The 27,039-nt window shown below is 41.7% G+C and overlaps 1 protein-coding gene across 1 annotated transcript; it reads left to right on the top strand.

Moving 5' to 3' along the window:
- The first annotated feature begins 362 nt into the window (after nucleotides 1-362).
- Egln3 (egl-9 family hypoxia inducible factor 3) lies at nucleotides 363-26,733 on the top strand. Its single transcript, XM_020180612.2, has 5 exons — nucleotides 363-1,038; nucleotides 20,353-20,472; nucleotides 22,091-22,227; nucleotides 23,877-23,950; nucleotides 25,115-26,733. Exons 1-5 carry the CDS (start codon nucleotides 682-684, stop codon nucleotides 25,144-25,146), a joined length of 720 nt encoding a protein of 239 aa, XP_020036201.1. The 5' UTR covers nucleotides 363-681; the 3' UTR covers nucleotides 25,147-26,733.
- The last annotated feature ends 306 nt before the right edge of the window (nucleotides 26,734-27,039 follow it).

The following is a 27,039-nucleotide window of genomic DNA, read 5'->3' on the forward strand; positions in this document are numbered from 1 at the left end:
CACCTGGTAAAGCTAGGTGTTTAGGAAGTACATTTGCGCCCTATCATTTGACTAAAAGCCTGAGAAGTGACGAGCCCAGAATGAGGCAGGAAACCGCGCTGTTAATTTCATAAACATGTCAGAGTCGGGATCCAGGTTTTTCAAGTTTGTTATGGGATTTTATGTAGAACAATATGTAAATCGAGAGCATTCTTAAAATTCCCTCTCTGTCCAGCCCCCTCCTCTGGTCACAAACAACTGAGGTTGGCGCGGGACTCGCCGGGATCCTCGGCGCGGGGAGGCGGGGCGGAGGCGGGGCGGGGGCGGGACCGCCCAGGGGGCGGGGCCTGTGACGCGCAGGGTCGGCCGGCTTAGGGGCCGGACCTCAGCCTCTCCCCGCCTCGGGCCGCCGCAGCCACTGTGGCTGCTCCGCATCTCCAAAAGGGGCCCTCCGACTCCTCGCGAGGCCAGTGGGGCGCTGGGTCGTGGAGTTCGCGCACAGCTCCCGCGGGTCACTGAACGGGGGGAATCTCTTCTCCCCTGAGTTACGAACAACTTTCCCCCGCCCCTGGCGCTACGGTGGCTCGGGGACCGTGGCCGCCGCAGGTTGCTGAACCCCGACCCCGCTCCCCGCGCTCGCGTAGGTCGCTCTCTCTCGCTCTGCGTGCACCCGGGGTTGCCCATCTCGGCTCTTTGGGCGACATGCCTCTGGGACGCATCATGAGACTCGATCTGGAGAAAATCGCCCTGGAGTACATCGTGCCTTGTCTGCACGAGGTCGGCTTCTGCTACCTGGATAACTTCCTGGGAGAGGTGGTGGGCGACTGCGTCCTGGAGCGGGTCAAGCAGCTGCACTACAACGGGGTCCTGCGGGACGGCCAGCTGGCGGGGCCGCGCGCCGGCGTCTCCAAGCGTCACCTAAGGGGCGACCAGATCACGTGGATCGGGGGCAACGAGGAGGGCTGCGAGGCCATCAACTTCCTCCTGTCCCTCATCGATAGGCTGGTCCTGTACTGCGGTAGCCGGCTGGGCAAGTACTATGTCAAGGAGAGGTCCAAGGTAGGACGCGCGCGGGCGCCCAGCCGTAGCTGCCGCTGGCGGGGACGGGAAGCGTTCGGAGTCTGTTGCAGGTCGCCTTCGTTGGGCTGCAGCGAACTTTGGTTTTTAACCTAGAAGCCAACCTGGTTTATCTGTCCCCTTTCACCCCCTCCAGCGCCCGCTCCAACTCCTCTAAGCAAAAGTCCACGTGAAGGGGCTCAGGTATATCATTATGATGACCTTCTGTTGCCTTTGAAATAATGGTCCTGGACAACTATGACTTTCGATCCGATTTTAAAACCTGGAGGTTCTCAAAGATCCAAACGAGGGAAAGGATATTAGAAACACTGTCTGAGACACACGCACTCATGATCCTAAATGTCTACTTTAGAGTCACCCCAAATTGCCCCTCACTGTGGTCGGAGGGGCTTCCTACAAAAGCACTCTTAATTCTGGAGCCAGTTGTGATTTTGCATCGTGGCAATTGGTTTGTGGAGTTTGGCAGGGGTGGGAAGGAAGAGTTTGACGTGTGAAAAGGTAAAACTCTTCACTTCTGAGTGCTGTCCTTGATCGGTTGGATCCAGGACACTGTTGGACCATGTACTTGTCTAAAAAATTTCTTCCTTTCATTACTGTCAATTCAAGCAAAATTCGCCCAAAACAACCACATAAGGACTCAGGAGAGTAGACAGCACCTCCAGATAGAGACCTTGTTTTTGTTCACATAGCAGGGAATGACTCCCTGGGTGGTAATTTATCTTGGAAACATCTACAGGTAGATTGGCAGAAATATGGGAACATGTACGTGCCATGATTCATTACTTTGATAGTCTTGTTACTCAGTCTTTCTTCCCTCAAATGATAGTCTGGCCAGTTATCCAGTGGTAGTTGGGAGTGATCTGCCCTTGTGTTGTGTTCTGGTCAAGCAGCACTCAGAACCATGGAAACACAGTGAGGCAGAGCATGGTAGCATGTGTGGGAGGCGGAACATTCACCTATGTACATTCTTTGACAATAAGTGTAATGTTTCTCAATTTAGGATTGACCTTGTGATAAACTATTGTCTCATTTGTTCTACAAATGGAGAGGAACACTCTTGTGAAAGGCAAGTGGTAAAGACTGGAAAGGAGTGAAGGGGTTGAAGACCAGGAGGTCATGGATAGCTTATCTGAACATTGCTATGAACGACACGAAATAAATCTTAGAAGAAAATGCTGCTTTCTAAATGTTACTTTGGGAAAAGTTCAATTAGCTGAACTCTGTAGAAGACTGCTGATAGTAGGGAATTTCTTTCATCAGTTTGGTCTTTTTTTTTTTTTTTTTGTGGTTATTTGTTTGAGGCAGGGTCTAAGTAGCCCAAGCTGACTTTGAACTCGATCCTCTTGCTTCTGCCTCCCCAGTGCTGGGAGTATAGGCAATAACTACCACTCCTGGTAAGTCGTTTGTCTTTTGATCAGATTTGTTTTTGTACTAAATGACCTTGCTTATCTCCAGGGGTGGGGGAGGGAAGGTTAGCTTTAGTGTTGCTGAAGGACTTGTAGTTTCGACCTGGCTTCTGGCTTCTAAACTCAGGTGTTAGGAATCCCATACCTTCCATTTTGCATTTCCCCAGCATTCTAGGAACACATTTTGCTCTGATGGCGATCAGAATTAATTACTAGAAAGATGTCACTAACATTATTGAAAAATTTTTATTTTGTTTTGATTTAATGGGTGAGCATAGGGTTTCAGGCTAGATTTCAAATGGAATGAAAGCCACTCTGTGAGTTAGGATAAGGAAAACAAGACTTCTAGATGGGATTCTTTAGTTAGGGGTTGTTAACTTTTTAGTTAACGCTGTCAGAAGGTGACTATGAGTTGAAAAAGAGGAAATCCATGTCCACCGAAGAGACATCTGTCCATCTCCAGATTCTGGCTTTACCTTGGCTGTTTTGGCACAAAGTTCTTTGTTCCTGGCTTGAGAAAAACCCCCTCTAGATTGAATATTCCCTAACCAATTAAGAAATGAAAACAAACCAAGCTTGAGCAAAAAATTGATATAGTAAAAATTTTTTTAAAATTTGATTTGATTGTATAAAGATGTCTGTGTCCTTGATTCTCTTATCCAAAGTTATTAAAGCATTGCAGAACATATCCCATTTCTGTATGATTTATATCAGCTTTACCCTAATTTAACTTTTTTTTTTCTTCTTCTTTGCTGGTTTTCTTCCTTCTGGAGTCCTGTGTTTGTGCTGCTTACCAGGGTGGTAAGATATAGACCCAGGTTCCTGATGTAGCCTTTATTACACAGGTTTTCAATAAAAAATAAAATTTTCCAAGGAGAGAATTGGTACATATATTTAAAACTTTATTTATAACTTTTTGTTAAGGAAATTTTCAAACATTTGGCTAGTATAATAAACTCCCATCACCCAGTTTGAACAATTGCTAGTATAAACATTTAGTGTAGAACAATTTTTTTTTAGGTACTTTAAATTTCTTGGGGTTATGCTTATGAATGCATATACCCTAATGATTTTTTTTGGCTGAACTTTTAAAGGTCATTGAATAATAATGACCTTTGTCTCAACAAAGCAGTAGCAAAGGCATTTAGAAATAACCAAGGGAGTATACTGGACCTAAAATTGAGATTGTGGAGGAGTGTAGAAAAAAATATTAGGTGGTCCCTCTCTCTGCTAAAAAAAGTTGATACTGGTCAGAGTGTATTTGCCTCATTTTTGCTGGAGACAAATCCAGGGTGCTGAAGACCCTTTGGGGAAAGTAGTTTCCTATAAAGTACAGCAGTGTGGCGCCCCCTACCTCACACATAGTCATTGCTTTCAGAGCTGGCAAAGGATTTCTTATCTGTTACTCCCTTTTGGAGATTTTAGACCTTATCCAAGATAAATACTGTTATAATTTGCTCCTTTTTCTTTGGCTGTCCAGACCTTGTAAATGGCTATTTTCCAGAGAACGTGTAATTTATAGAACCAAATGTCCTCCTGCTTGAAGCATTTCACTGTAGGCTCACCAGTTAGTAACTCTAGTAATAATAAATAGCTTCAATTGAGCAGTTGTTCCATCTGGCGCAGTGCTAAGCACTGTACAAATACTATCTTACTTAATCTTTAGAGTCACAATCCTAAGCAAATTGAGTGCTGAAGTAATTGGCCCAAAGTCTCAAAGTCAGTAGTAAGAAGTGGTTTATGAAAGCTTGGGATAGTTACTAAACCTTGTGACCTTAGGTAAGTGGCTTAGGCCTCACCAAGTATAAAACAAGGGGAAGGAACATTAAATATGATAAAGTACATAAAATTCTTAGTAGAATTCTGAGCTTTCATCACCATTGCAAGTGGGACTTGAGAACTCTTACTCCAGAGTCTGTGTTCTTAATCTGATGCTCTTCTATTTGTCATCCTTTCTTGTATTCAGCAAGTCCTATGGAGAGTTCTCTGGGGTTCTCTGCAAGGGTTGGGGGGTACGACTGAGGATGAGCTTACATTTGTGTACAACTTGGGGTTTTTTTGTTTGTTTCTTTGGTGGAATGGGGTTTGAACTCAGGCGCTCTACTGCTTGAGCCACACTTCCTCATATACACTTGAATTACAGGATTCTCTAGTTCACACTTTAAGCTTTACAAAAAAACAGAAGAAAAAACACCTATGGAAGTGGGTCCACTGTCAACAGGCAAATTAGTCCTTTCCTAGAAACAATACAGAGGAATGATGAAACAGCAAAGAGTTTGTGAATAAGGGTGGTGGGTAGATTCCCCTGCTGTTGAGCAGTACGACTTTTGGCCCTCCTTTCTCATGGGATGTCAGGAATATCCATTGCTTACTGGAGTTTATATTGTGGTTGGAAGCTACTTTAAGTAAAAAATGGGGTACTGTACTGTGAAGATCAGGATATCTCTCAGGACCCAAGTGCAGAAAATGCAATCCAGGTTCTCAGAACACTGGAGCCATGAGCTAGAAAGTCCTTCATATCTAGGCCAGCTGGCTCATTCATTCTTTGAGTTTTGTGATCTTCAGTTTTGCTTCTTTCTGCTCCCCCCCCTTGCCAATCCAGTTTTTGTTGTTATTCTATGTATATGGCTCAAGATGGGAGGGAATGGGAAGGGGAGGAGGAAGGGGAGGAGGAGGGTAAGGGGAAAGAGAAAGGCTGCTTCAGCCTTCAGTTCAAGATGAGCAGAGGCTTGAGTAACATCCCAGAATCCCTATTTTCTGGTTGTCTCTTGCCTCAAGAGACCTATGAGTTGGGACAGTAGAAGGCATGTAGAATCATACATCACAAATATGGCTGCTCGAGTCCTTGGGAAGTACAGTTCTTCAAGTACAGAGTTTGTAGACTGGACACTATGCATGCATGGTGTCTCTGCAATTAAAATCTTAAAAATCTACCTGTGAGTACGGTGCTGTAGGGAGGGGGGCAAAGTCTGAAGCACTGAATGTCTTTATGTAAGGAATTCCTGTGAGAAGTTTTATGTTAAACATAACCTAGTTTCTGGAAGAAGGAAGTTACTTCAAGAAAGTGATTTATAGAATACTGTCCTAGTGACAGGGAAGTCTCTTTACTGGGTGAGGTTTCAAAGTGTTGTCTACTTTGTTGAATGTCACTTGACAGCAAAAAAAGGAGGTGTGTGTGTGTAGGTGTGTGTTTATGTATTTCTTTCACTTGATTTGGGACCACTGTCCACTCAACCAAACCTTATTTACTTGTAGTGAAGCCAGAAACGAGGGATATCAGTTTAATTAATTTATTCACAAATCATTAGATACTCTGCACTGTGGTAGATATGCACATGGATGGGGGAAGGGAGAGAGTGATTATAAAACCACCTGAAGAGGAAAGCTATCTCCAGACAGTCATTGTCTCCAAATTTACTTTCTTTTTTTTTCTGATAATAAAGGTCTACTGCATTCATTAGTCATCCTTTTTTTTTTTTTTTCCTTTGGGCTTTCTCTCGTTTCTCTATTATTTAAAACTAAATAACAAATACAAGTGACCAGTATATTCAGGACTTTAGTAATACGGGTTTTTAGAGAGGTATCAGAAATCATATCCATCCAATCCCTCAATCTTTGGGCAGTTGTTTTTTATTTGGAGAGAAGATACCTTGAGCAGGTCATTGAGAAAGGCCTGGGAACAAGTGCTTCCCAGGGAGGCCTATACTGGCTAGTGTTGCTATATGTGTCAGGTAGACTGTAGACCAGGAGTGGTGGGTGAATTCAATTGCATCAGCATTTTATTTGGGACTTTTAATTATCATTCTGACTGAAAATTGATAAACACCCTTAGGTGGAATTATGGAGCCTATCTCTGTATTTACCTTTTGAGTATCAAGAATGGTTTCCCTTTTTTGACCTTACCCAGCTTATGCAAAATTGGTCAGTTCTTTCCTGATTCCTGAATCTGGCTAGAAAAACTTAGAATTTCATCAGTAACAATCAGCCTTACATTTTACTTCTCCATCCTGAGAACATACCATATATGGCCACCTATGAGGCTTCAAGGTGGGGGTGGAGTTCGACCCCGCCCGTACTGAGCAGAGCCCATCTGGCAAGCATCTTCAAGCATCCCAGTATCCTGGGTCCTTCCGAACGAACCCCAGAGGGGGCTGCTCACCTGTGGGTCCCATTTATTCAGTTTGGCAAGGCCTCTGCTTTTGGCTTGACTCCCTGACCCTGGGTAAATAAATGACATGATAAATAAATGCTAAATAAATAAATGATCTGTCTGTTGAAGACCAAGGAGTAGCTATGGACAAGGCTATTAATTATTATTAGTTATGACAGCGACAGACTTGATAATTCTTTTATAGCAGCATTTTGTAGCTGTTAACTAATATTGTTCTAAGAAACGAGTGTCACTTTTCTCTGGTGTTTGTCAAACGTACATGTTCTGACAGCAGTGATAGTGCTGATGTATTCCGCTGGGTAACTGCCAGGGGTGCCCAGCGGGTAGCTGAATCCAGAGGCACTGCAATTGTAAATACAACAGACAAATCATTTTATGATGCCAGACTAAGGAATTCAGCTTTGGCAGATTGCCAGGAACCATAGATTTGGCTTAGATTCAGAGCTTTGTGTCTGTTTGCCAGGCAAGATTAGCTAGCTTGGTTAATTATACATAGAATTTGTACCTCCTTTCTCACAATTATTTCTCTCTTAAACCCGAATGGCACTTACTTTAATTTTACATTCTTTTGATGGTGATTTGTGGGTGAGTTTCTGTTCGTATTTTTGTTGAGCTGGTAGTAATGATGTGTATATATTTTTCTCTCCCTGCCCAGGTAATCACAGCTTTATTAGACCCCTGGGTTTGCCATTGTATAATGTAGGCTTTTCAGATGCCGCGTTGGATTTATTTGGTACCTACTTGCTCAGTGTCCTCTAGGCTCAGAACAGTGTCAATTTTTGGTCCTTTGGAAGGATGGTGACCAACATTTCTCGACATACTCTTCGGAGTGAATGTGTCTTTCTCATATTAAATATTTTTTCATCCGCCTAGACAAACCTGAGGGATTATTACTCAGAAATTTCAACACCCCACCACCATCAATGATGCATCTTTTTAATGATTTTTTTCCACATTCATATTGCTTTGTGAGTTAATTTGAGTGACTGAAGTGGGTCAACAAACCCCTCTTTTAGAAACAAAATACTGAACACTTAGGAACATGGAATATTCGTCAAAATTTGGTCTACTGTGCTTGTTTTGTTTTGATTTTTAGGTTCTTTATGGAACTTCAAGTTTTGTCTTTTTTTTTAATTTTTATTTTCTTGTTTTTACCTTTACTTACATGTGTATACATTATTTGGGCCATCTCCCCATTCCTGTCTTTTTCTTTTCAACTAAAATTTCCCTTTGTCAGTAGAAATCTTTGAGGAAGAAAGGCTTTAAGAAACAGTTTAACCATAAATCCACCTGGCTTTTGTTCCCATTCTTTCTGTAACACATCTTATTTGCTTTTACTAGAATGTAGTACTCCAAACCAACGCTAATTATTCAGGCTCCATTCTTAAAAACAATACAAACCAACTCTGCTCTTTCCCCATTGTCTACTGTACAACCTAGTGAACTTGGTGAGGCATTGAAGGCCTTTCACATCCGACCCCATCTGACCTTTCTACGCTTGATCTCCTGCTGACTGCCTTCCTTTCCTTCCAGTCCCTGAAATGCTAGAAAGGATTTGCCAGGGACAGCACAGCCAGACTCCCCATTGTCTTTTACTCTACGGAATCCATTTCCAGAGCTTTCTTTGCACCCATTTCCCAGAACTCTCCAGGTGGCTCAGTTTAGGCTTCCCTAGGACATCTATTTGGCTTCCTACTCTGTCCCCCTTTGATTTGGGTTCCTTGAATGCAGAGACTGTTTTGCTTTGTATATACTTTTTTTTAGTGCCTAGATCACTCTTAAGATTCAGAGGTGCAGCCAGGCACTGGTGGTTCGTACCTATAATCCTGCTACTCAGGAGGTAGAGATCAGGAGGATCGCAGTTCAAAGTCAGCCCAGGCAAATAGTTTGAGAGAGCCTATCCTGAAAAAAACCCATCACAAAAAAGGGCTGGTGGAGTGGCTCAAGGTGTAGGCTCTGAGTTCAAAGCCCGTACCAAAAAAAAGGACTCATAGGTGCTTAATTTAATCTTCAGAAGGCAACTAGGGTTCGATGGATGCCAGGGTGTCAAAAAAAAAAGCTATAAATGTTTTGTTAAGAGAAGCATGGTTCCTAATTGGATGCCAAAGTGTTAAATATTTGTCAAGCTATGAGAGACCATTCCAAAGGAAGATTTTACCTTTGTAAGTTCTTTTCTTCAGACTACAATTCTATGCTTCCCCAAGGAAGTACCTGAGTCCTACCCAGATCCTGACAGCTCATACATACAGGTCTGGCTTAGAGCCCCAGGTTCTGGTCCTGGACCTCAGTTTCCATCTCTCTTTCTCTCTCTTTCTCTCTCTCTAGTATTTTTAAGAAAGGGTCTCACTATGTAGCCCAGTCTGGTTTTGAACTCAAGATCCTCCTGCCTCAGCCTCCAGAGTGCAGGGATTACAAGTGTGTACCACCATGCCCGGCTTGATGACTACTTCTGAATGGGTGAGTTAGATATTAATTTATGTATTTTAACTTGGATTTGGTGAACCTACTACTAGGCACTGGGATGCACATTCACATTTTACTGCATCTCACTGTGATCTTAAGCTCACTTTCTTTCTTCATCTATAACCTAGGTACAATACTATATCTACTTCCAGGATTATAAAGAATTAAATGAAAATTGAGACTGAATTTCCATCTGAGAAGGGAACTAGATGTTTTGAGTGCTTCTTATTTGATTCCTGGGGAGTAGATTCACACCTATCGTCATCCCCAGCACAAACATGACAGAGCCCACCACGGAACAGAGATGCTAGAAGGTGACATTCGCAATGTTTCCTGCTTTAGGAATGACACCGCAGAGCCTGTGCCAGAACTGCCGAGGGGTTCCTCTCACTTCCTCCTCTACCTACCTGCTTCCAGGGCCCCAAATTAACCAGTGTAGTTGGGTGAAGCATCAAACAAAAACTCTTGGTTTTGGCACAGAATTGTTGTGGTTGTCAGAGGTTTCCAGTCCAGCAGTATCACAGTCAGCTGGGAACATTCTAGAAATGCAGATTGTTGGGCTTCTTTTAAACCTACTGAATCAGAAATGCACCCAGTTCTCCAAATGATTCTCTTTCATGCTAAAGTTTGAGAACTGAGTAAAGTTCAGTAAGATGGTTCTGTATTTTTTAGTTTCTCTGTTAGCAAGAAAGTCAGTTCATTTGATCAAATCTGAACTTATGCGTGGCTAAAATGAAACACATACAGGTATTTTTAGTTCATTTGTGAATTTTTTGAGAAAAACTCAGCACGTGTTAAACATACATGTCTATAACTTTTCATTTATTTGTACCAGTAAGCTGAATTTTCCAGAACTATCATTGGAGTGAGGTTTGGAACTGACTCTCCTCTGTTGTGGTGATAACCACAGGTTATTGCTCCCTTATGTTATTCAGTGGCCTTGCTAGGAGTGTGAGCCAAAGGCTCCAGGAAGAATGAGAAAAAAATCATAGTGACTGGATGAGTGTAAGTTGGAAAATAGCACCTCTAGCCCCCCCAGGCCAGATGGCCATCCCTAGGAAGCCAGAGAAGGCTGAGGTTTGGGGCTGGGCAGGGGAGGGGGGAATTTAACAAATAAGTTGAATCCAGCTGTGTTGGAATCAACAGTGTGATCAAGCAGAAGTGGGTGAGTGGCCACTATTTGCCTCTTCCTGCTCGGGTATGGAAGCACTTTGATTTTTCATTCAAGGATTTGAGCCTGTGTTTAATAAGTCAGAAGAACTGTCTGTGAATCCTTTCGTTTTTTGCTTATCTTGGAGTTGAAGAAAGGCAATCTCATTCCTGGTCCTTTTGGAGATGATAGCACCTGTTTTCAGATAACTTTTTTTTTTTCTGGTTATTTTGGGAGCAGTGTGTAGTGGTGAAAGACATGGGTTTGGAATGTGGGCTCACCTACTTGGTTCTAAAATATCCTACAAGTCACTCTTTGTCTGACTCTGTTTCCATTTGAAAGCCTTATGTGTGTCTCTAAGGAGCTTGGGGACAATTAATCACCTCCTTACCCCTACCACCACCCCCAGTCTCAGAGCTAGGCACTCCTTTGTTTCTGGTTCCCTTTCCACTTCCCAAAATACTTAAGACATTTCTCTCCAGAGTCTTCTACTTTCTACCCTCTTAATAGGCCTTCTGGATGTCAGCCTTCCTCTAAGCCAGCGAGTCTAGTCTGTGAATTCTAATTAACGTGACTGTAGAAAGTTCTGCCTCCCGTGAATTCTAATTAATGTGGTCGTAGTAGAGTTCAGATGCCTCCCCAGCAAGCTTTGTGTGTGCCTGAGGAGGGAAAATTGATATTCCTGGGATTCTTTTACCAGGTACTTTGCCTTTTCTTTCCAGGAGACACACTTGTATGTATCCTTTTAAATTTTTTCTGCATTGGCCATTTATCATCTGACTTAGAAACAAGTCTGGAAACTGTGTGGCTAGTGTTGACCTGACCTAATGAAGGAAGATTCTAGAGAGAGGGGCTGACTTCCTTAGAACAGCCCAGCCTGTGGGGTGGCATTGGAATAAGATGGAGGCTGGTGATCACTGGTGATCACGAAGCAGAGAGGGTCCTGCAGGGATTATAAAGACTTGATGTGGTGGGATTGACCTTGGCTCTGTAGTAGGAATAAAGACATCTTGGACACTGGTGCTTTGCCACAGGATTCAAGGTCAATTTCCTTTGTCTCTGACTTTTGATAAAATTTCCCCCTTGAAGCTTTTAGTTCACGGACTCAAGTATACTAATTTTTTCATATTTTTTTTTTCATTTTGTGACTTTATCACTAGGGAAGGGTGAATCAAATGTGTATCTGCATCTTCAGATTCAACCAACTTGATGGAAAATATTAGAAAAAAATTGGTTCTGTATTGAAGACAGGATTTTTTGGGTCATTTTCCCCTAAATGATGTTGTAAAACAACTATTTACTTGTATTAGGTATGGTAAGTAATCTAGAAGGATTTTGAGAGTATGGGAGGGTAGGTATAGATTATATGAAGTACTCCACCTTTTTACATGAAGGCTTGAGCAGTGGATTTTGGTTTTGGTGGAGGGGGTGTGGAGGTTTCCATGCTTTAAGGGGAACAGAAGATCTTGGTTCCTAAAAAAAAAAGATGGAGGCAAATTGAGTAATGTTAGACACTAGAAAGCTGATGATTTAGGCCTCACATTCTTCAGCCAGACCAACTGAGTTTGAAAAGGGAGTTACTAAACCTCCTTGTGCCTCTGTTTCTTCACCTTTAAGGGAGAAAATGTTCCCATTACAGGGTTATCACGGAGTGAAGCACACAGAAGTGTCAGACTCCTGGTGAATAAACATGGCTGTCGAAGCCCATGAGTTCTAATTCCACACGGTTTTACTGCGTGTCCTTTCTTTCATTCAGCAAATGCATTTTTCCAAGTGCTTAAATGCAAATGTGGGTTTCTGTCATCTAATGAATATTACTTCAAGGCATTTTTCCCGACATGTTTTGATCAGCAACGACATTTTTACATGTTATCCATGAATAAAGTCTTGTCTTACCAGTTGTATTTATCATGGATTCCTTCAAGTATTTCAGGATAAATGTGAGATGAAAATATAAAGAGACCGTACTAATTCTCTGCCAGTCTTGCTCTCAGCATTCCCTGTATTAAGTCAGCTTTAAGAGAGCTACAGGTAAAGTTTTATTTTTCTAATAAGGTTGTTTGCTCACATCAAAGGAAGCTCAGTGTTATGAGCCCCTATACTCCTTGAATTTGTTCTCTATAAAAATATGGTCACTTCTAGGTCCATATGACAACTTGCAGGGTGACTGTCTTTCCCCCTGGACTTGGGAGCAGTGTGAGTCAGGAGTTGCTGCTCACCTTCTCAGGAACCAGGAAATTAAACCAGACAATGTGGGAGTGCCACCTGGGCACATGGGTTCTCAGGAAGCGGCAGCTGTTAGGATTTGGTGAAAGGCAGCAGAAAGGATACAGTTAAACGCCTGCCTGCCGGATTTAACGCCCGGGGCCTGGGCTTGAGTGACTTTTGCTGATTTGGTAATTGCAAGGAAGCCCCTGTTGAAAACACTTCTCCAGTGGCTGGGATAGTGATGGGGAGGAGCCAGGGCTCCCAGCGTCTGTCTGTCCCCTCCTCAGGCCGCCTGGCTGTGTGCTCGGGTGTGGGCTGGCTGCCACCCTCACGAAGCGCACGTAGCCCTGTCACTCAGTCGTCACCCAGCTGGCTGTGAGCCAGGCCTCCACGGGAAGGGCGGCTTTCCCAAACCCAAACAGCCTGTATTGATATGTCCATGTTGCTGGGCCTGTTTACTGTGCCTGATTGCAGGGCTCTGGCTGAATCTCCTCCAAGGAGAATTAACCACAATCAGAAAGGAATGACAATACTCTCTTACATTCCTGGGTCTCTGAGCATTCCAGTGACTTGTTGGGGGGAAGGGTGATTGATTCAGAAGTTCATGCATGAAGTGGAAGATCCCCTGGAATGAAATTTTGACCTAGTACGGTTAGATTTTACAGGCTGTGGACCCCCTGTAGTTTTGTGCAGACTCTCTGTGTGTTTTCTGGGGATGGGATAGGAGCCTGTCTCTTTAATGAAAAAATCTCCAGGGGCTGTTATGGTACCCGGTAGATCTATCATCTCTGACCCAGAACAATTAAATCGAAGGTTCCAGAGTCTGGATAGTTGTTGATGCTTGTTTGCATAATCCCAAGGCTAGGGCCAAGTTCTCAGGAAGACAGAGTTTTAAGTGAATATGGTAAATTCTCTGCCTTCCAGGCATGGTACCTTTACCTGACCAGGAAGGGCAGGCAGTGCTGCTTCACCACAACAACCAAGAACTGGTAGGACTTCTTTTCATTTGCAGAGTACTGAAGTTCCTAGTTATTACACAGTTCAAGTGTAAGAACACGACCGTTAATTGTTTTACGTTGGGAGCTCAGGTTAATGTGTAGTGTTTAGAGTATTAGGTTCGGGGATTGGAGTGGTTGTTAGTGTGGAGTTAGGGCAAATGAGGAAGGCAGAAGTAGTTTTCAGGATGGAAATAGAATAGAAAATATTTTCATGAATAATTGGGGGTTTGTTGAAAGGATTATGAACTGATAGATATTTGACTGTCTGGCATTCTGTATCTTTCTAATTGTCTGGTCAGATGTTGAAATGTTGAAATGTGGGACGCAGCTGGTGTGAATTACACACTAAAATTTCCTATTTCTCCCTCATTTTGTTACATCACAATAACTGGAGGCACTAGAAGGAAAGAACTAGCTAGGCTTGATTGTAGCCAGCAAAGTCGATCATAAGGAGATGCCCAGCAAGATAACTAATGACAGTTTGAGCAGTTTTCTACCTTTTCCTCTAACGTGCTTATCTCAATTACAAGTCATCTCTTTATTCCAGGCTAGGTGGTTAGAATGAATGTAAAAAATTCTAAAGCATTTTTAATGTTCATAAATTAGCCAATAATGAATTGGATCCACTGGCAATGACCTTGTGACCATTGTATTTTAGGAATTTAATCTAAGTGACAATAATAGATTTCCTAAGGTGTCCTGAAGATCACAAAGCCCTGAACAAGGAAGGTGACCAAAGAAAAACCAAAGAATCAATTCTCAGTTAGCTTTTCATGCCCTGTGCATTTAATTTGAACAATATTTTTAGATTCCCTTCTTTTACTTTGTCACAGCCAAATGGAAAATAATGTAATTTGGCATTTGGCGTAATTTTTATTTATTTATTTATTTATTCATTTTATTGGTATTGGGGTTAGGCAGGCCACTCCCCCAGCCCTTTCCTGTTTTGAGATAGGGTCTCCTGAATTATTTATATTGGCTGGCTTTGAACCTCACTCCTCCTGATGTCTGCTTCCTGAGCAGCTAAATTATAGGCATGAGCCACTGGTGCCTGGCTTATTAATTAATTATTTTTTTAAACAAAACTTGCAAAGACCATGCCTCTTTCAGAATTTTTCATGATTTTTCTTTTCCCAAGAGATGCCTGAATAGAAACAGTTTAGATACTTAAAAGGTTTTCCTTTTCTTTTCTTTTGTGGTATTGTGGTTTGAACTCAGGGCCTCACACTGGCTAGGCAGCTACTCTGCCACTCAAACCACTCCACCAGTCCTTTTTTGTGTTGGGTTTTTTTGAGATAGGGTCTCTCGAACTATTTGCCCAGGCTGGCTTTGAATCACAATCCTCCTGATCTCTGCCTCCTGAGCAGCTAGGAGTACAGGCGTGAGCCACCAGCAGCACCAAGCTTTTCTTTTCTTTTTAAATAGGAGAATTTCAGTTTTAAAGCTAGTGCAACTAGTACCTCTGCTCTAGTCTCCAGCTCCCTCCCCTATCTCCATGAAATGCCACCGAGCTCCTTCTCAGCATGGTGCCTTTCCAAATCAGGACATGAAGTGGACAGCCAGGGACAGCCCTGCTCACTGCCCACATTCAGTATGTGCCTAAAATAGGTGTGGAACCAAATCACCCAGAAAACCTTCCCTGAAAGTGTAGCCTTCAGTTCCTCTATCCACAGACCACTGAAAACCCTGGCAGGTTTGTCACCTAGGCTGTTGCCACCTGAATACAAACGAGACCTATTCCTGGCTAGAAAACTTCTGCTAAGCTTTCTTCACTGTGATGAGTTGCTTTGTTTTTCCAAGTTAAAGAAGTTGTGGTGGTCTCTTGTATTTTTTCACCAGTTCTTTTTTTTGGTGGCACTGAGGGTTGAACTCAAGGCCTCTTGCTTGCTAAGCAGGTGCTCTACGACTCGAGCCATGCCTCCAGCCCTTTTTGCTTTGGTTATTTTTGAGATAGGATCTTGCTTTATACTTGGACAGCCTGGAACTGGGAGCCTCCTCTTTGGGCTTCCCCAGGAAGCTGGGATGACTCAGTCATTGGTTGAGATTGGGGGTCTCACGAACTTTTTGCCCCAGCTGGCTTCGAACCATGATCCTCCTGGTCTCCAATTAAATTCCCTAGTATTATAAGCATGAGCCACCATGCCTGGCCTCTCCCCATCTTTTTGTTGTTGTTGTCATCAGTTTGAACTCAGGGCTTTGAACTTGCAAAGCAGGTGCTCTACTGCTTGAGCCACATCTCCAGCCTCTTTACACATCTCATTCTCTATGTAGTTGTACCTTATGACTGAAAAGTGGAAGTCTCATGGGTCACCATTGCTCTGTACCAAGAGGACATGGGGAAGGAGGACTTGGGTGTGTGAGTAAGTAGGAGTCAGGTGGAATGTGGACACTTAAGAATGTGGCTTTGTCTTTGGATGGGATATGTCTGAGCTGGTGAAGAGAGATGAGGAAAGCACTCACTTACAGCTATCTCAATGAAACGTCATTTCTTGGGAGACCTTAGACAGTAAGTAATCTCAACATAAAGCTTGCAATATTTCTTTTGTGACCCTGATTAGAAATTTGCGATCAACATTATTTAGGAGAGTTTCCATAAAAATCTGATTGCTTGCTAGTCGCATAAAACCTAAGGATTTGTCCTCATTGCAAGTGGCAGCAAATCCCCTAGTGCAAGTGGTACAGCACGCCACACCCTTCAGAGTCCAACACACACGTACCCGATTGGCGTCAGTCATTTATTGTTATTGTTACCATTTATGGGTCCTTATAAATCCATAGTGCAGGTGAACAAACTGAGGTAATAATGATATTAAATATGGATTATTCTGTACTAAGGTCATATTTTATTCACAATGTGCTCTACACAAGATCATTCTTTTCCTTTATTTTTTTGAGGCAGCGTCTCACTAAAAGACCATTCTTAATTCAAAACAAATTTTTACGGAAGTTACCTAGTGTTCCTGCTTCGTGGCTCAAGCGGTATACTTGTTAGTAGATGAAAATACCAGTGCAAAGGCCATTCAACCAAATAGCTTTGAAGTAATGCTGTAAGAACGTCTTTATTTTTCTCCTCAGTAGCTTGTCCCTGTGTTGCCTAGGATGGTCTCAAATTTGTGATCCTCCCACTTCAGCCTCCTGAGTAGCTGGGGTGACAGGCATGTACCACCATACCTAGCTTTTTGACAAAATTTAGACAATAGATTTTAATTTATTGCAAATTTTGTAAAGCGAGATGATAAACATTTTAATTTGCTGAGTTGAATTTGCATAGTTGGATTCCCTCCTCTCCCCTCCCCTCCCCTCCCCTCCCCTCCCTCTCCCCTCCCTCTCCCTTCCCTTCCCTTGAACCCAGGGCTTCATGCATGCTTGGTAAGCGCTGTACCTCCCTAGTCACCGGGAGTGGCTCATGGTTGCTGACTAGACAGTGGAGGTTGTTGATGCCAGTCTTAAAAAATGGTTTGTACGTGCAGCGACGCTGTGGTTGAGTTGTGTTTAGGGACTGGGATGGAAATCCTAGACTTTTATTCTTCAACTTTACCTTGGACTGGATGAGATAGTTTGTTTAGATGAAGTCAGCTCACCAGCAACTCTAACAGTACCACTTGTTTTCTTTCTGCTCGTGGCATTGGGAAACACATTTTATGCTTGGCTTGGCTGCTCTGGCTGTATATGTCCGTGTACATCTTCAAAGAAGCCATATCCGTTTCCTGCTGAATGTGGCCACCGAGGTGTCTACAGCACATCTCTGGGCTAGAGCCAGCCCGGGAACACCTGGTTTATTCCTCTCATTTCCTGAGCTGTGGAGAGGCCTCTGGAGATGGTGGGGCCCACTGAGGTCCAGTGCAGGGAATGGTGGTGCCTAAGGGGGTGCATGGATTCATCCGTATGTGCTGTTGTAGGTGACACTTATGTGTTATTAAACTTCTGTAAATTCCAAATATTAGTCCAGTCAGGAAGTTTTACCAAATAAAAAGCCTGTAATAAATAAGACCTCCTCCTGATAAGTGTCAACGTTATTGCTCGGCATGTTTATTACATGATCATTAAAGTACTCCGGCTCTCTGCTTATAACAATAACACGTGGTGGCATTTTCCTCCACTGTACACTCCAGATCCCTTCCCAGGCTTGATGAGGTGTAGATAGCAACTCCAGTTGACCTGATCAGTTTCCGGAGTTTGTTACTGCCCCGTGCACAAATTGGCATCGAAGTGATGGCTACTTACTAAGTGAGGTCTGTGTCTCAGGGCATCCTTAGCCTCATGGTTTTAGGCGCTATCTCAAAGACCAGCAAATATTTGGGAATGTGCCCAAGTCAAGACCCATCTCCTGTGGCACTCATCCAGAAAACTCACTGACACAATTGGCCAGTGTACATTCAACAGGCCCACCAAGGCTCGCAATGACTTCCTCCCATTGTTTCAAACTTGGTGCACATGGCTTCTGGAACCACAAGAGAGGATGAATCAGAAAAAATGGTCAGAAAAATGTTCTCTTCCTCTCCCTTAAGCAGTCAGGTACTCTGTATTTAGGGGTTTTATCTTCACAGTTAGTCATTTGGAATCTTGCTAACTCTTTCTCTATGAGTGTGTTTTATACCTGCAGCAACAAGTAGGAGATGTACTTCTGTGAACTGTCTTCTATTTTTCAATATGTTAATATAAGCTGAGTTCTGAGGTGGATAAGCACTTCATAATGCCCTGAAGAACTCTGTTGCCTTTCCTGGGTTTGAGGCTTAGATCAAGTCTTAGCTCTTCTTGGATTTTGGAGGCCGGGTGACTCAAGCCCCTTTGTTATAGGAAAGAAGGAGCTTAGGCTCACATGATTAGTTACAAAATGAACTAGATGGCAGGCATTCACACTACGGAGTTTTTCCTTGGAGTAGAGTTGTTTAGGAATATAAGGTTATAGTACTTTGGGGTGTTTTTTCTATTCAGACATACATATTGGGGGAAGGCTGAGACAGTAGGGAGTCCAGCCAGTAATTGTTTGTGGCCTAAGTGACTTTCATTATTGACTCACTGGTGGTTCTTGTAATCCTAATAGCTGCTTCCAGGGATGGATAATGCCCTACTCATTGTTTTTGTCTGTTCCCGGTCACCTTTCTCCAAGCCATCCTTTGCTTAGTGGACCACTATTTAAGTCTTTATTACAATCACATCAAAATTCCACTTTGAGGAAGATTGTTCAAGCTCACAGTCTAACTTTGGCTCTAAGAATGCCATTGCACTGACGTTTTCAAGATTCAAAGGCACGGTATGGGGATTGCCAGCTGTATGAGGATATAAAGTATGAGCTATATGGTGGTTGAAGATTTAAGATCATTGTAAAGCCAGATCACCATTAGGCCTTACATGTTAGTGTGCCAAGTGTGTGACGCCTTAGCTGTGTTTTCTGGCTACTGTTGGGAGTGGCCTTACAATCATATTGAAGAAGATTCATTGGACCATTAGTGCAGGGCTACCTAACTGGTTGTTCTTTCCTTGAAGCAACCTGCCATTGATCAGGGAATATTACAGCCCTAATTCCCCGTATGTGTGTTTGAAGGTGTGTGTATGAAATGGCAGACAGAACTATCGATGTAGGTAGAATGTGAACTTAACTCTTTAGACAAAGAGACATTTAGTAGTTCATTGATTTATTTATCACATTTTCAGTCCACCTATGTATCATAGGTGCTAAGATCACATCAGTGAGCAGAATAGGAAAAACTTTCTCTGCCCTCACTTTACATTAACAGCTCTGAAACTTCCCTGAGCATACCGCAGAGACCTGAGTATTTTAAAAATATTTAAAAACATGCCAGTGTCCTAAAAGAGAAAGCATACCGCAGAGACCTGAGTATTTTAAAAATATTTAAAAACATGCCAGTGTCCTAAAAGAGAAAGGCTTTTTGTACTTTGTTGGTTTTTTTTTTTTCACTTTCTGTTATAAGTTTTCCATGGAATAATGAGAAGTTTGTTAGCTTGAAATAGTAATTTCCAGTAGGATTTTTGAAATGGCTTTCTGCTTTATTCTCCCACCTGCTTGATATGGGTAGCACTTAGACAAAGGAAGAGAAGAACTTCAGATTATCACCTGGTTTGCTAAATATCAGGTAGGAAGCCGACAAGCATTAAGAAACACACTTAAGAAATATGTTAAGATATGTGTGTGGCTTTTTCCTGTCCGTGCTGTGTGTGCTAACAAGTTAGAGCACAGCTTCCTAGTGACCCTTCTCTCTTCCTTCTAAGCTTCTCTTGATGAGTAAGGCAGACCTTTTCTTCCTTGTGACTGGATGTGTCTCTTTGTAAATAACACAGCATGACTCCACAATTGGGAGAAATTGTTCTGTCTAAACAGCACTGTCCCTAAGCCTCACACTTACTGATTCTTGAGTTTTTTGTTGGTGGTGGTTTGTTTCTTTTTGAGACAGAATCTCACTGTGTAGCCCAGGCTGGTCTCAAACTTGCCATGCTCCTACCTCAGCCTCCTAGAGTGCTGGGATTACAGGTGTGTACCACCATGCCTGTCTTTCACACCTAGTGATTTTGCGAAATCAAAATCTAGATGGGAACCTAGAGCCTGTCTTTTCAAACAGCAGTATTAAGGAAATGTTGATGTAGAGGGGTTATCTTAAGAAAAACTATCTAAAATGCTCTAGAATATTGTTGAACGACCTTCCCAAGGGCTGAGCCACGTGGCATGACCTGCCCGTTAAGCTTTCGTGCTAAAGATTAATTTATGTTAATTTTACGTTATGTTAACAATCCAAATTTATGTATTGTGCATGTAATTAAGAAGCCAGCAACTACCTGTAAATGTCACATGGCGGCCAAGGAGACTGTTACTTGCCTATTCACCAGTACGAGGAGACGATTGTCTCAACTTTGTTAACCAGCTTTCTTGGGATTTCTTTGCAGGCAATGGTGGCTTGCTATCCAGGAAATGGAACAGGTTATGTTCGCCATGTGGACAACCCCAATGGTGATGGCCGTTGCCTCACCTGCATCTATTACCTGAACAAGAATTGGGATGCCAAGGTACTGTGGAGTAATGGGAGGACAGACAAGTGGGCTGACAGGTCAAATAAAGAGCGTGTCACTTCCAACTAGGGAAAGAATTCAGGTAACTTTGGGGAGAGTTTGAGTTCCCAATAGTCCTGTCTCCCCCAGATGAATTTATATTTTCTCTTTCCCTCACCTATAGAGTTGTACCAAAGTTGATGAGATGAAAACAGTGGCTATGAAGTTAGTTTGGTGAGGGGCTTAGGTGGATAATTATTAAGGTATGAAGGGGATGGTTGAAGAGGCAAGATAATTTAATATTAGGATTAGGAACCAAGACTTTAGTCTTAATTCAGAGCTACTGTGACTCTCAATGCATTTCCCTTCCAGCAGCAACACTGAAAAAATTCTGCAAAAATAGAACTGTAGGATATAAAGCCATCCCCCAGAGAGCTTTCCCACACAGTCCTCTTTGTCAGGACAATACGTCTGTCCCATCGGTGGCCTCTTGCCATGGCTTTCTGTGGTTTGTGAATGCAGAGCCTTGTGGCTTATTTTCTTATTTTAGATGTATAGATAGATAAAAATGTGAAGACTGGTTCTGTACTTAGGAACATTTGTCTGGACTTTGTACATGCTCTGAAAATTAAGAATGATTTAGGAGCTAGGAAGTCAGAGAACTTTACAAGCTTATTTGGCTTTTGAACCTTCTGCATCACCATTTCCTGTTCATTAGGGCAGACTCTGGCTATCATAAAGCAGTATTTTATCAGGGTCAGAAAAATAAAATCTGAGAAACTAGTGAATCAGTAAAAAGGCTTATCTCTTACCCTCTTTACCCTGCTTGGCAACATGACTGGAATACCTCCATTGGGTGTCTTTTAAAATCTTTAGGGATGCTAAGATGGGTAGTTATTGGGTGAATAATAAATAGTAAATTACCAAGAATGAAAATCAACAACTATTTGAGTTCCTGCTAGTGCCAGGCATTGTGCTGTGGGCTAACATCGATGTGTGAGGCCTGATTTCCACTTGGAATGTTATTCTGGTAGGACAGACTCTGTATACATGTTAAAAGAGGAAAAAGGTGTGAGAGAGAGTGATATATGTCATAAAAGGCTCAGATGAGGTAGTCTGAGAGTTCAGGAAAGAGAACATGTAATGTTCAATTAATGAAGTCAGATAAGAGCAAGAAGAGTTCAGAAGAAAACAATAAATTAATTGTAATTGAAGAGGGGATTATATGGAGTATTTTAGGAAGCTGTTAATATTAGCTGGAACTTGAAATTGTTAGGGTTTGGGGATTTTTGTTTGGTTTTGGTTTGGGGTTTTTTGGGGACTTTTCTTTTAAAAAGTCAAAACAGATATTGGCAATTTTGTATGATGCAGTCTAATTGTGCTCTATTTTGTGTGCTTGCTTCATCATTGTAGTGGTAAAAAGGCTTGTTTGGTATGAAGTGAATAAGGAGTTACCTCTAGTTAAGCTTGAAATAAAATTTAGTACAAAGTATAAGGCTGAAGGAAAGATTTGAAGGTAAAACACACTTGGGGTAGAGTTAGAAGGTAACATTGTTTCCAGATAGGTCTAAAGTATCCTTGTTGATAAACTAGATTGTAAAGCCAGGAAATAATCCATCTTCTCTTTGGTCCTCAGTTACATGGCGGTATCCTGCGGATATTTCCAGAAGGGAAGTCATTCATAGCAGATGTGGAGCCCATTTTTGACAGACTCCTGTTCTTCTGGTCAGACCGTAGGAACCCACATGAAGTCCAGCCTTCCTATGCGACCAGGTAATAGCCAAGGCTCCTCTGTAGGAGCTTGTAATACGAAGGCCAATTCCTAGAGAACTCTCTAAACTCATGTTCATATGGCGGCTGTTCACACCCCAAAGCTGATGGGCAAACCTGCTTGGAGTGATAAAAATTAAAGGGGAAACTTTGGTTTCTTTAGTATACAGCTCTAACTCAGTTTAAAAAATAAATTATTTTCTATTAGGTGAGCATATTGGATTCTAAATTTCTCAGTGGTTTTCTCTTTTCTACTTTCTTTCCTTCCCTTTTTAAAACCCTCCCTTTAACAACATTTAATGTAGAGAATGTTAGCTCTCACATATTAGGAAATCTGTCTGGTTATTTATTTAGATGAGTTTACCAGGTGACAGCTACAAACAAAGAAGTAATGTTGAGAAAAGAGAGTAATTTGTTCTCTCTTTTCCTTTTTTACCCTTTCCTTAGCTTAAAATTGCCCTGGGCTAGCTGTAGCCATGTCTCAAGAATTGGGAGTTTTTACATTTTTTTTTTTTTTAAGCACCTGGATGTGAAGATTTTCTAAATCACTGAGCAGCTTGGTATTGTTTAATATTTATCTAGGAGTTCTTTATAAGAGTCTTAATTCCTGTTTCTGCCTCTCACTTACCTTTGTCTTGTGGCCAAAGCTGTAAACCAGGCAGGAGTGGAGTGATGTGGAGCAAGCTTATCTAGAAAGAGCAGTTGAGGTCAGGGGCAGAGCCTTGGGACTAAACCTTAACAAGACTAATTCCATTAAAGTTACATGTGTCCCACTGATTTGAGCCCCAAATGGAGTTTCATATTCAGTGCCAAATTGTAATATGCTCTTGGCGAGCAGGTCACCAATTCTACCACTGAAGCCTGTTTGTGGCTTGTATTACATGGTTCAATATTGGACTCTGCCTTTTGTGACTGAGCTCTCTGTTTATGTCCCAGTCTCACCATGACCAACTTCACTGGGTACACATTAGCAAGGGCTGGTTCAAAGCCTATGGAGGAACAAATCAAGTGCTGTAGAAATTGCTGGGGCTAGTAATTATAAAAAGAAACTTAAAAAAAAAAATCAAGCATGAAATGACTCCTATTACAGTCCATCCCATGAATGGGATAAAGCAAATAATTGGAACTGGAATGCCAGAGAGCATCATTACTCACTTGTATCTTTGCCTCATACGTTCAAAACTAAAGAAGCAAGCCATGAGTTTTAAGTGTTCTGTGATTTAAATGTTAGTCTTCAAAGGCTCTCTCAAGTGTCATCTCCTTTCTCTGTTCTCGCACCATCAACTTGAGTATCTCGGTCTTTAGCTGCATGACTTCCTTCGTTCCTTTCTGTCTAGGTCACATTTCCTTGTTGCGTTGTCTGTTGAATCAGTTGTTCTCTGTGAGAGCCTAAAATCCTTGAGGAAGAGGAAGAGCCTCTCGATAGGATGGTTTGAGTTCTCGGGGCTCAGGATCACGCCTGGAACCTAACTGGAATTCTTTCTGTGTCGTATTGCATCGACACAGAGTTGAAGCTAGAGAGATTAATTTTAAATTAAATAATAGGTAAAACTTTCATTTGGTGGTTTTACAAATGACTTTAATGTGAGATTCATAGTAAGTTGGATTATTTTCATAGAAGTCTTTTCTATCTGCTTTTCTTTCTTTCACAGATACGCTATGACTGTTTGGTACTTTGATGCTGAAGAAAGGGCAGAAGCCAAAAAGAAATTCAGGAATTTAACTAGTATGTATTTAATCATTTTCCATGCCTTTGATCAAGTCAATTTATGACTTTAATTTTGTATATTTTGTAATTCACTCTGCTTAATCTGAGTTGCATCTTAGCTTCATACATAATGACATTTTGACGGGTTCAGTCCTGAAACCTTGGCCTTCATGCTTTCAGAAAAATCAGAACAAATGGAAAGGGCGTTCCCTGAGGATGCCTACTGATTGTGCAATGGTTTACAATAAATGGCAATAACTAACTTTTGTCATTAATGTTAACCAGTCACATGTAATATTAAATTTTGTCCAGATTTTGGCACATGGCAAAGAAAATATAATGGAACCCAGCTACAATGGCTAATTTATTATATCGGTGTGGGGCTGTGACTTTCAATTTAAAAGCAGGTTTCATGTGCTATAAATTGAGTATTACTTAACATCAATCCTGTCACCTTTAACCAGTATTGTAAGGCAACATTTCCCAAAATATGTTGCACTAAATTGGGCATGATGGTGCACTCAGGAGGCAGAGGCAGGAGGATGGTGAATTTGAGGCCAGTCTGGGCTACATAGTAAGACTCTCAAAGCAAAACTAAAATGTCGCACTAAAACATAAATCCTGCCAAATTGGTTTATGAAAAGGTAAATTTCTGGCCTCCCAAATGTGGGAAATGCTGCATACTGTATCCCCATCTTGAAGAATGACAGTGCTCATTAGCATATTAAACTAAGACTCTAAGAAGTCTTGTAGCAATGGCTGGAGGTGTAGCTCTGTGGTAGAGCACTTGCCTAGCATGCAAAGGTTCCCAGGTTTAATCCCCAACGCTGGGAAGAAAAAGTCTTGCAGTAAAGAAACGTATATAACACTGCCTAGCCCATGAACCAACTATTTACCTGTCAAACACTGAAGATAAAACCTTTTTGCAAAGTTCTATCAGAGAATGGGGGCATGGCTCAAGTGGTAGAGCTCCTGCCTAGCAAGTGAAAAGCCCTGAGTTCAAGCCCCAATACTGCCAAAGTAAATAAATAAATAAGTGGATAAATAAAAAGCTTGACCAGGAGGTTTAGTTTGCTTTATAAAATGAGAAGCACTTCCTGTTATCTTTTTTGGGTGATGTTTGTGGCATAAAACTCATTAAATTTCACTCCCTATCTTATTTTGTTTTCTGCCTCCAACTAGGGAAAACTGAATCTGCCCTTGCTGAAGACTGACTATGTCTGAAATCCGCTGGCCTGGTTCATTTTAATAACGGTCCTGAACTCTTTATGAGTTGAGATCCAAAGACGGCTTCTTCCATGAGCATAAATTCCCCGCTCCACTGCTTGCGTCATCCACATCCCTGTCTTGTGTGTGGTACTTCACATTTTCTTGCCAGGACTGCATCAACCTTCAGACACTCTCTTCACCAGATGAACTTGATTGCTGACTCCAGAAATACCCGCAGATAATGTTGTTGGCCAGCGGTTTAACTGAGAAATTTGGGAATATTGACTATCAAAACAATAACCTGGGAGCAAAGGAGTGAATCTTATTTGCACTTTATGAACACTTTCTGATTTAAAAGGAGGATGGCAAAAAACAAAACAAAAAAAATTGCTGACAGATATCACAGAGAGGCATCACTTGAAGCCTTAACAGCAGGAAGCAGAAATTTGTGTCATCTGAACAATGTCCAGATGTTGCTAATCCAGGGCTGTTGGGGTCTCTAGAGAATTACCACAACCTAATGACATTATTACCTCTGAAAAGGGCTGCTGTCATAGTGATCAATTTGTAAGTGTCTCATAGGTGGACACACTTTTCTCCTGGTCCTTCAACCTGGACGTTCTGCCCCATTTTGCTAAAAGTAATGAATTCTGATGGAAGATGTAGCATCATTTATTCTCTATTTCCACTTCTTACTTGGAGTACCTAGTTACCCAGAGAACTAAAACTTGATATGGATGGTTTTGGTTGCTTTGTTGGAATGGAAGTCAAATTTAAATAAAAAGATAAAAATCTGTCTGGTAACATAGTGTCAGCCTCTGGTAACAGTGTGGAAAGAGCTAGACCTACTGATAAACAATAAATGTGCATGTAAATCCTTGGAGGGAAGATGGAGTTGAAAGTGTGGGCTTGCCTGGTTTTTTTCAGTATTCCTTTCTAATGAGCTCACCCTACTTTAACAAAATTTAAAAGGGTGCTGTATTTTTTAAAGGAAATGTGAATAAAACAACAAAAAAACCCCAAAGCTTTTGATTCTTTCATGTTGTCTGTTCCTGCCAGCCTTTCTTCAGCTCACTTGACCCTTGGTTGGTAGTGTGCCAGAACTATAGAATTTGCTAGAACTGTGGAAGGTTGTCTTGCTACAGTAAACATATTTCACAGCCTCAAGAACTCTACTGAATGCCTATTTTATAAACATTTTCAATTCTACTTTCATATTTTGAAAGACCCTTTAATTTCTTGCTTGAAAAATCTCACAAACATTAGAGAGCCAAAAATAATTTCTTTTGTCCTACACAGATGCATGAACTTTTTCCTTCTATGGTTTTGGAAAAATTCCAGATAAAATTTGTCATTTATTCTCACACAGTCTCTATTTTGTTTTATTGTAATACTTCTCGCCTCCTAACTTACTATGTAATTTACTTATTTATTATGTTTTGTATCTTTCCTCTAGAGTTTAAGCACAATGAAGACAGGGAGTTTGTATATGTTTTTAATCAATGCAATATATTCCTAGCACATAAAATAGTGTCTGGCAAATAGTAAGGGCTCAGTAAACATTTGCTGAATAAACTGAATCTCTTCTGTTAGCATTGCAATGGTTTGATTCATTTTTGCTGTCTTTGGCAGGAAGGGCTTAGTAGAATTTTTATGCACGTATTTCTATAATTTTTGTTTTATTTATTTATTTATTTTGGGGATTGAGCCCAGGGTCTCGTATATGCTAGGCAAGTGCTCTTCCTCTTAGCTTCACCAGTGGGTAAAATTTTCCAGTAAACTTTTTTTTTGGCAGTGCTGGGGTTTGAACCTAGGGCTTTGTGCATGCTGAGCAATCACTGTACCACTGAGCTACATCCCCAGCCTGTATCATTTAGGATGAGCATTTTAGAAAGCTT

The sequence above is a fragment of the Castor canadensis genome, chromosome 3 (genome assembly GCF_047511655.1).
Source record: "Castor canadensis chromosome 3, mCasCan1.hap1v2, whole genome shotgun sequence".
NCBI classification, from domain to species: Eukaryota; Metazoa; Chordata; class Mammalia; order Rodentia; family Castoridae; genus Castor; species Castor canadensis.

Excerpts from the sequence above, each read along its gene's own strand:
- Egln3 (XM_020180612.2), top strand. The coding sequence starts at position 682 with ATGCCTCTGGGACGCATCATGAGACTCGATCTGGAGAAAATCGCCCTG. Across the intron at positions 20,473-22,090 it reads ACAAGAATTGGGATGCCAAG|TTACATGGCGGTATCCTGCG; the intron begins GTACTGTGGAGT and ends TTTGGTCCTCAG. Across the intron at positions 23,951-25,114 it reads GAAATTCAGGAATTTAACTA|GGAAAACTGAATCTGCCCTT; the intron begins GTATGTATTTAA and ends GCCTCCAACTAG.